A 10,303-nucleotide genomic window follows, 5' to 3' on the forward strand; every position below is an offset into this window, starting at 1 on the left:
TAACAATCCCATTAAATCACATTAAAAAAACATGGAGATTTCTCTCCCAACTCCCGTACCTAACATCAACACCATTGCAAACTCAAAAGAGATTTCCCAACGTGCATCATTCTACAGTGTCAGAAAAAGAAAAAACAAACAAACGCACAGAACAATTCCAAACCTTAAATTTCATCCTCACTCTCACTATCCTCATTACTGTCCCTATTTTCAGCCTGCAATAGGGGTAACTGAAATTTAGGAGACTCATCTTCTCTTGTCAGTGCAGTTATGATCAACCTATTCACTAGGGTGCAAAGGCACAGGATTCAATTCAAGTCAATTAAATGTTATTTATATAGTGCCAAATCACAAGAAAAGTTGCCTCAAGGCGCTTCATAGGTAAAGAGAAAAACCCAACAACCATATGACCTCCTATGAGCAAGCACTTTGGCGACAGTGGGAAGGAAAAACTCCCTTTTAACCCTTTAAAACCGGTCAGAGCGGGCACGCTCCGTTTTGCGTAACTATTTTTAAATCCCGCTAGCACTGCAACCATGTGAGCTAGCGCAATAATTTTTTTTGCATATGAAACCGGAGGAGTTGTACTTATATCTTATGCCATCAGCTTGTCCTAGGTCACAGTTTCCTTCCACATATAGCTTTGCAAAAACTGCATAAAAAGCACTTGCAGCAACAAAAACATAATATTCCAGAAACACGCTTTGCCGATCCGATCAGCTGTTCATAACACTTCCTACGTCCATCAGCACGAACTATTGCATGTCCGCCATGACCTGCCCGAAACCGGAAGTGGCGTCATTTTCGTGGAAATGTAGTTTTTTACCATCAAGGCCTCATGAGCTTATGGTGGTGTTTTTAAAAGTTATGTTTGACTTTATGACTTTCTGTGTCGTTTCTGGGATGCTTAGGACTCACATTGCACTGCTGGAAATAGTTTATTTTGATGCATATGCTGCTTTTTTGCAAATTTGCACTATAATATTTATTTTTGTTTTTCCTGCAGTGTATAGAAATTGGTGTATTTCAAAAATAAAACTATGAAGACACTCAAAATAAATTTCCTGTGGTGGGAAACTATTTTGTGCAACTTTTTTGTATTTACAGTTCTGAGGGATAAGCCTCTTAAATTTCTCTAACTAGAAATATATGTTAAAAACAAAAACGATTTTCAATTTTTTTGTAGTTACTATGCACTTAATGCATGCATATTATTAAAATTTAGGCTGTAGTGGTTGTATTGATGTATAGCAACTTGAAATGCTCCCAAAAATGGCACTACAGCATGTAAAAATATAATATAAGCTCTGGCAGACTTGGTTCTATGGTAGGTCTTAAAGGGTTAACAGGAAGAAACCTCCGGCAAAACCAGACTCAGGGAGGGGCGGTCATCTGCTGCGACCAGTTGGGGTGAGAGAAGGAAAACAGGATGAAAGACATGCTGTGGAAGAGAGACAGAGGTTAATAACAGATATGATTCAATGCAGAGAGGTCTATTAACACATACTGAGTGAGAAAGGTGACTGTGATGGCTCGCTTGCAGCTGACGCTCCGGTGCGTGTGTCAAAAAAATCAACACACTGCTTCAGATGCACTGTGTCGAAGCTTGATTCGTTTAGCCAGAGTCACGTGATCAGTGACGTCCGAAGCTTCATTTAGAACCTAACTGCTTCGGTATCTGACTCAATGGTTTATAAGGAAGCGAATCATTCGCGGGATTTGTGGAGTGTTTTGATGGTGACAGATAGCAAACCACTGATATTTTTACTGAGAGATTTGGAGCCAGCGAGGAATAGAGGAGTTTCTGTTGTGTATTTTGAGTTGATTTTGGTCAATCGGGTGGGTTTTCCAGCTTTGTGTTCTTGTTGTTTGCTTTTGTTTTGTGCGTGTTTATTTAATCTGACAACGGGAAAAACTTAAAATGTCAAAAATCTGCTTTTCATAATATAAATATCATTAAATAACTTTAGAAAGACTTCTATTTGACTTTTTACATTTAATGTTATAAAAAGATACATTTTATGTTTTAAATAATCTTAAACTGTTAGTCTGCAAAATGTGCAGCAATTTAATTTATTTATTCTCTTTAGCTGATAGTTTGTGGGGCCCAGTTAGACTGTATAACTGCATCTCTACCAGTTTCTGTGCACTCCAGCCTCTTCTGTTCCATGGCACAGTGGAACAAATTTTCATCTTAAATACAAATGGAAAAGGGTTACCTTAAATGCATCATGTTTTTAATTTGCAAGTTCATAAGCATTTTCCCTTTCCAGTTCACAATCAATTCTACCCCCAGGTCAAAAATATGTATAGGAAAATTTCCCTAATGTAATATTATTTATAAAAATACCCGTCTAGCGATTAACTGCATAAGTACATGGAGGCGGGACCTCAAAGCAGAAGCATACTCTATAATGTGTTGTACATTATTATATGTATATTATATGTAACGTGGTATTTTTCAATTATTGTATTTACCAACATCAAGCCGTCACAAGCAAAGAAAGACCACACAATGGTGCGTGTTTAAACAAGGAAAGTTTACTGGTCAAAATTATTTATTAAAGAAATAAACAACATTTTTGTCACCCCAAAAAATACACGTTTAAAGCAACACAACGGTGGCCCAATATCAGACAGAATTCCACTCTGTAGAGTGGGCAATCATTACGAAGCAGTTGGTTTTATTTTGTGGATTCAAGCTGCTCTTCATATTTTTGGCCACCAGATGTCACCAGAGAGGACTGCGTTGAAAAGCTTTGAGTAATGAACCGTTTTTCAATACAAGCTTCAATGCTTCAGAAAGCTTCATTTGGCCATCACTAGGTGACTGGAAAGGAAAAAATAGCCGGCAGCCTACGTCTATTGCAGCATAACTAAGGGAGGATTCAGGGTCACCTGGTCCAGCCCTAACTATATGCTTTAGCAAAAAGGAAAGTAAAAAGCCTAATCTTGAAAGTAGAGATAGTGTCTGTCTCCTGAATCAAAGCTGGAAGCTGGTTCCACAGAAGAGGGGCCTGAAAACTGAGGGCTCTCCCTCCCATTCTACTTTTAAATACTCTAGGAACAACAAGTGGGCCTGCAGTGCGAGAGCGAAGTGCTCTAATAGGGTGATATGGTACTACAAGGTCATTAAGATAAGAAGGGGCCTGATTATTTAAGACCTTGTTTGTGAGGAGCAGGATTTTGAATTCAATTCTGGACTTAACAGGAAGCCAATAAAGGGAAGCCAAAACAGGAGAAATATGCTCTCTCTTTCTAGTCCCTGTCAGGACTCTTGCTGCAGCATTTTGGATTAGCTGAAGGCTTTTCAGCGAGTTTTTAGGACATCCTGATAATAATGAATTACAGTAGTCCAGCCTGGAAGTAATAAATGCATGAACTAGTTTTTCAGCCACTCTGAGACAGGGTATTTCTAATTTTAGAGATGTTGCGCAAATAGAAGAAAGCAGTCTTACATATTTGTTTAATATGTGCTTTGAAGGACATATCCTGGTCAAAAATGACTCCAAGGTTCCTCACAGCCTTACTGGAGGCCAAGGTAATGCCATCCAGAGTAAGAATCTGGTTAGATACCATATTTCTAAGATTTTTAGGGCCAAGTACAATAACCTCAGTTTTATCTGAATTAAGAAGGAGAAAGTTAGCGGCCATCCAGGTCTTTATGTCTTTTTTTTTTTTTTTTTTTTTTTTTTTTTATGTCTTTAAGACATTCCTGCAATTTAACTAATTGGTGTGTGTTATCTGGCTTCATGGATAGATAGAGCTGCGTGTCATCTGCATAGCAGTGAAAATTTATGCTATGTCTTCTAATGATACTGCCTAGGGGAAGCATGTATAATGTAAACAGAATTGGTCCTAGCACCGAACCCTGTGGAACACCATAACTGACCTTAGTGGGTGAAGAGGACTCTCCATTTATATGTACAAATTGGAGTCTATTAGATAGATATGATACAAACCACTGCAGTACCTGTAATACCTACAGCATGTTCTAATCGCTCTAATAGGATATTATGGTCAACAGTATCGAATACTGCACTAAGGTCTAGCAGGACAAGCACAGAGATGAGTCCACTGTCAGAGGCCATAAGAAGATCATTTGTAACCTTCACTAAAGCTTTTTCTGTGCTGTGATGAGCTCTGAAACCTGACTGAAACTCTTCAAATAAGCCATTCCTCTGCAGATGATCTGTTAGCTGTTTGACAACTACTCTTTCAAGGATTTTTGATATGAAAGGAAGGTTGGAGATTGGCCTATAATTAGCTAAGACTGCTGGGTCTAGAAATGGCTTCATGAGTAAAGGTTTAACTACTGCCACCTTGAAAGCCTGTGGTACATAGCCAATTATTAGAGATAGGTTGATCATATTTAAGATCGAAGAATTAATTAATGGCAGGACTTCTTTGAGCAGTTTTGTAGGAATGGGGTCTAAAAGACACGTTGATGGTTTGGAGGAAGTAATTATTGAAGTTAACTCCGAAAGATCAATTGGAGAAAAAGAGTCTAACTTAAGGTTTACCTGTCAATCACATTCAAATGGGACCACCCGAGTCTAACTCTGTCTTACTGCTCAATGTGTAGATCTCAAGTCACAGATCTACACATTGTGCACTTCTTGTGAGGAACCAATCTCTAATCAAAATGTATTTCAGGCCCCGCCCTTTCACCTTCTTTTTCCCAGATGGGTGGTATCCAAAATTCATCAACACAGCATGTCAATAAAAGGGAATGGCAAAGCAATAAAATGAAATGACTAGGGTCAGAAAATCTGAAAGCTGTCATGAGCTCATTTTTACAAAGCAATTTGCTCTTGTTCATTGTGCAGTATTCTTATTTTTCTCATACTATACCCTCTTCTCTGTTTCCCTCCTCATGCCAACTACAGGAGCAATTTAATCTAAACAGAATGCAGAAGAGTGGAGAGGTCATCCTGGGAGGACTGTTTCCAGTCCACTTTTTCTCAAGCATTCCTGACCTGTCTTTTACCTCACAGCCACAGCAACCTACTTGCCATAGGTGAATATGACAGGGAAACAACAGAAAAAAATAGAGAAACAGGACAAACCTAATGCTAATATAAACATAATTGTAATATCTAAAATAATTATATTGTGTTGATTAATAAAGCTCAGCTAATTTCCAAGTATCCTGATGTATTTTTCAAATCAAAATGTTTTTTGTTAGTTTCTATGTACAAGGATTTAGACAAGCACAAACCATGGCTTTTGCAATTGATGAGATCAACAACAACTCCAACTTGCTACCTAATGTGACTCTGGGATACACCCTTTATGATAATTGCGTTGAACTTGGAATTGGATTCCGTGGAGCGTTGTCATTAATCAGTGGTCAAGAGGAACAGATTATATTACACAGTACATGTGTTGGAAATCCTCCAGTTGTAGGGATTGTGGGTGATTCTTCCTCTACTCCTTCTATTGCTATCTCCAGCATCTTAGGTTTGTACAGAGTACCCATGGTAAGTTTTCAGTTTAATATTATTTTTGTTTATATTAACTTAATTGTACATTAAATGTTTAAAAAAATGTACAATATACGGTCTGTATTTTTCACAGGTGAGTTATTTTGCCACATGTTCCTGTTTGAGTGACCGTCAAAAGTATCCATCCTTCTTTAGGACGATCCCAAGTGATGCTTTCCAGGTTAAAAATCAATCTGGACAAATACAAAAAGTCAACAGCAGCTGATGAGCAGCACTCATGTTTTAATCTGTTTTCACTTAGGTACGTGCAATGATTCAGATTCTAAAATATTTTGGCTGGACTTGGGCAGGTCTGCTCATCACTGATGATGATTATGGACTTCATGCAGCCAGATCCTTACAATCTGAGCTGAGTGTGTCTGGAGAAGGTTGCCTTGCCTATGTTGAGGTTTTACCCACTGACAAAGACACAGATGAACTCAGGAGGATTGTGGATGTGATGAAGAAATCCACAGCTCATGTGGTCATTGCCTTTGTGTTTGAGACTCACATGATAAACCTTATTGAAGAGGTGCAGTTTTAAAAGAATTTGTTTCTCTAAACTGGTTAATACATGTATTATGTCTTTATTTGAATGAGTACAGAAAAATAATGGTATAGAATTCGTAGAAGTCAAGCAAGCACTTCAATGTCATGATGATGTCAGTCGTTGCTATTTACAATACTGCTTTTTACAATGCACAGATAGAAAGGCAGAATGTAACAGGCCTACAGTGGTTGGCCAGTGAAGGCTGGACAGCAACAGCTGCTGTGCTTCAAACACCTCAGCTCATGCCATATCTGGGTGGTACACTGGGCATCGCTATTCGTCGAGGAGAAATACCAGGGCTCAGGGAATTCCTGTTACAAATACGCCCTGATCTGCTTGACAGTGATAGCTATGGAAAGACAATGGTGAGAGTTCAAAACTTTACTGTATTAGCTGCAAAAATTTTATTTTGTCCTTTTTAAAAACAAAAAACAAACAGCAGGTGCACACAAACACAGCTATTAATAATATATTTCAATCATATATTTCAGGTGAATCAGTTTTGGGAATTCACATTTCAGTGTAGATTTGCTCCAGCTCCACCAGGCTGGCTGGAAGGTGGAGGAGCACTATGCACTGGACAGGAAGATCTAGAAAATGTTAACACTGAGTTCTTGGACATTTCCAACCTCCGGCCTGAGTACAATGTGTACAAAGCCGTTTATGCCCTGGCATATTCCCTTGATGACATTCTGCAATGCAGGCCAGGAAGAGGGCCTTTCAGTGGGCACAGCTGTGGCACTTTGCAATCACTGGAGCCTTGGCAGGTGTGATATTAATTTATACTCCATCTATGAGTAAATCATTGGTTCTATAATTACTTTCAGTACAACAATATGTACCCTGTCGGATAAAAAAAAAAAACAATTCAATACGATGAAATGAGCTGAAGAGAGCTAAATAGGTTTTTCATATTGAGCGAAAGTAGTGTTTAGTATATTTATATTAGAGCACATTAACTAGTATGCATATTTATTGCACAATTACAGATATCCATGCTTAATTTAGAATTAGATTTTAATGCATTTAAATATAAAAGTATAATAAGTGTTAGATTTAATTTGGTTATTGGATATAGAATGTCACTGTCTGCACTGTGAAATTTATTTCTTGCATACTTATACCTTTAACAGCTTGTTTATTACTTGGAAAGGGTAAACTTCTCCACTCCATTTAGTGATCAAGTGTCATTTGATGAAAATGGTGATGTTGTGCCAATTTATGATGTGATGAACTGGTTGTTGCTCCCTGATGGAAGCATTAAAGTTCAGAGTGTGGGTGAGGTTAAGGGGTCAGCTTTCAAAGGTGAAGAACTCATACTTGATGAAAACAAAATCTTCTGGAACTCTATATCAAACAAGGTTAAGTATGCTTTTATTTGATCGTTACCTTTTATGACATTTACATTATATAGAATTGCAGCAGGCAATATTTATTTATTTTTTGTCCAACAGCCAGTTCGATCAATATGTAGTGAGAGCTGTCCACTCGGTACCCACATGATAAGAAAGAAGGGGGAACCCAAATGCTGTTTTGACTGCATCCCTTGTTCTGACGGAAAAGTCAGTAATATGAGCAGTAAGTGTATTTTCAGGGTTTTTTTTAATCTGTCAGCATGACATGTTGAATTTCATTTTCATTAAATATAGTAGGCATTTAATTATCTTCCCCTTTCATCATCTTTCTCCCTTTTGCCAGACTCCTTGGAGTGTACCAGTTGTCCAGAGGATTTTTGGTCAAACCCACAGCGTGACCACTGTGTTCCTAAGAAGACAGAGTTCCTCTCTTACCTTGAGCCTCTGGGTATTTGTTTGACAGCAACCTCATTACTGGGCACATTTTTATGTGCTGTTATTCTAGGGATTTTTATCTACCATCGCAGAACACCCATAGTACGTGCCAACAATTCAGAACTTAGTTTCCAGCTATTGCTGTCACTCAAGTTATGTTTCCTGTGTTCACTGTTGTTCATTGGACGACCCAGGCTGTGGACATGCCAACTCAGGCATGCAGCATTTGGGATCAGCTTTGTGCTGTGTGTCTCATGCATCCTGGTAAAAACCATGGTTGTTCTGGCTGTGTTCAAAGCCTCCAAGCCAGGAGGGGGAGCTAGTCTGAAGTGGTTTGGTGCTATGCAGCAGAGAGGAACAGTTCTGTTTCTTACATCTATTCAAGCAGTCATTTGCACTGCTTGGCTTGTTTCTGCTTCCCCAACTCCACATAAAAACACCCAATACCAAAATGATAAGATTGTTTATGAGTGTGTAGTTGGGTCCAGTGTTGGTTTTGCAGTGTTATTGGGTTATATTGGCATGCTGGCTTTCCTCAGTTTTCTAATTGCATTCCTGGTAAGGAATCTCCCTGAAAGTTTTAATGAGGCCAAGCTCATCACATTCAGCATGCTGATCTTCTGTGCTGTGTGGGTGGCCTTTGTTCCTGTCTATATCAGCTCACCGGGAAATTATGCAGATGCAGTGGAGGTATTTGCCATCTTGGCCTCAAGCTTTGGCCTCTTGATCACATTGTTTGGACCCAAATGTTACATAATCCTGCTGAAACCAGAATTGAACACAAAAAAGGCTGTAATGGGTCATGGCACTGAATCATAAAAATGTTTTCACATAAATTAAAATACATGCATGTAAATAAATACATTTAAATGATTAGATCATGAATATAGAAATAATTTCATTCATACAAGACTGATATTATTTATACTTGCATATCTTGCCATTCTAACTCTGATATGTATTCAGAAATATATTGACTAGGATTTATAATGCTCTTATATGACTTTGAATTTTCTTGAATTTTATGCAAGATTTTTAGAATTTTAAACTGTATAACCGATACAAAAAACTGCAGGTCACCTTCAGGTCACCTTCAGAAGGAACAAATATGTTTTATTTTTGAGCAATAATTTTGGATTAAAAGCAATCAAGACATTATGCTTTCACTATTACGCATTCATACATTTCATAGAAGCTATTTTCTTTCTTGCTTGACCTGTTTTAATCTTGCCTGATTTGTGTTGCGTATTCTGATTGATGGTACTGTGAAGATAGTGGAGGATTTTCTTTTTCACCAGGTGACAGGATGTTTAGAGGTTTCTCCCAACAGTTATTTAAAAGGGCCTCAGTGGAGAATTTAGTGGGGTTTGAAGCTAAAGCATTTTTATTGTTTACTGAGAGCTTTTACCTAACGTGCACAGGGGACCAAAACTCAAGGCACACTTTAGATCGCGGGCCAAACAAGGTAAAGATTTTTTTGAACACACTAAAACATGTTTTTTAAACATAAATATAAATAAATATAGACAGGAATATTATTCCAGAATAAATAAACTTAAAAAAAAAAAACTTTTAACTTTAAATATTTTGCTCTTAACAAAAATATATCCTATCAAAATTATGCAAGTTAGAAATATGAACATGCCGCCAAAAACCCCAGAAAAAATAAATGAAAGCATTTACAAGGTTCGAGCCGCATGTAGACAGAGCTGGGGCATTGCTTCAGGAATGGAACTAATAAACTGTGCAGCCCATTCAATGTCGTTCTTTGCCTTGAGTGTCCCATTACACTGCAGCTCCATCTGAATCTGCACAGGTGCAGTTTCCACATAAATGGGTTGGAAAGCAGCTCAAGATTCTCTTTTTGTACTTCAAAATCACCAAAGTGTCATGCGAACTCAGTGCGCAGTGTGCTCAGTTTATTAGGAAAGTGCGCCGACTTGGTTCAACATTACTTGGCAACAGGGAACGTGAGGCAAGTTGCACTGGTGCATTTGTGACAGCTTCACTTGAAATGCCTTCACCGCATCATAGATGCCATGTCCATGACAGATTTCCTTGCTGAGCTCAAAAACTCTTTTGAGAACTTTTCCCCAACTCAGCCAACGGACCTCTGTATGATAAGGAATGTCAGCAAACTCTGAATCTATTTCCCACATAAAAGACTGAAATTCAGGGTGATTTAAATCTTTAGCTCAGATAAAATTTACGGTTTGCGTTACGGGGATTATTACATGCTCCATTTTTGGGACTTTACCACACAGTGTTTCCTGGTGTATGATCAGTGAGTGATATGCTGTTAACTCACTGGTACAGTTCTCCTCCTGCATCTTTACTCGCATCCTGCCGACTAGTCCACTTTTTTTCACCGCACAACACCGGTGCTCCATCTGTTGTAAGTCCAACAAATTTGTCCCAGGGCAGTTTCATGTCGGTTACACTTTGGCATACGTTTTCAAAAATGTCTTTTCCTGTCG

The 10,303-nt window shown here is 38.3% G+C and overlaps 1 protein-coding gene across 1 annotated transcript; it reads left to right on the forward strand.

Annotated features, from left to right (window-relative positions):
• The first annotated feature begins 5,222 nt into the window (after positions 1–5,222).
• On the forward strand, positions 5,223–8,660 carry LOC120719910 (extracellular calcium-sensing receptor-like). The gene is made up of 4 exons (XM_040009473.1): positions 5,223–5,483; positions 5,749–6,018; positions 6,740–6,803; positions 7,735–8,660. Exons 1-4 carry the CDS (start codon positions 5,223–5,225, stop codon positions 8,643–8,645), a joined length of 1,506 nt encoding a protein of 501 aa, XP_039865407.1. The 3' UTR covers positions 8,646–8,660.
• The last annotated feature ends 1,643 nt before the right edge of the window (positions 8,661–10,303 follow it).

The sequence above is a fragment of the Simochromis diagramma genome, unplaced genomic scaffold (genome assembly GCF_900408965.1).
Source record: "Simochromis diagramma unplaced genomic scaffold, fSimDia1.1 OVJJ01000344.1, whole genome shotgun sequence".
In the NCBI taxonomy this organism is placed as follows: Eukaryota; Metazoa; Chordata; class Actinopteri; order Cichliformes; family Cichlidae; genus Simochromis; species Simochromis diagramma.

What these genes read in the sequence shown, in the direction of transcription:
- LOC120719910 (XM_040009473.1), top strand. Translation starts at nt 5,223, where the DNA reads ATGGCTTTTGCAATTGATGAGATCAACAACAACTCCAACTTGCTACCT. An exon ending in GTTTGTACAGAGTACCCATG is followed by an intron (nt 5,484 to 5,748) that starts GTAAGTTTTCAG and finishes GTTTTCACTTAG; the next exon opens with GTACGTGCAATGATTCAGAT. An exon ending in AATCACTGGAGCCTTGGCAG is followed by an intron (nt 6,804 to 7,734) that starts GTGTGATATTAA and finishes CCCTTTTGCCAG; the next exon opens with ACTCCTTGGAGTGTACCAGT.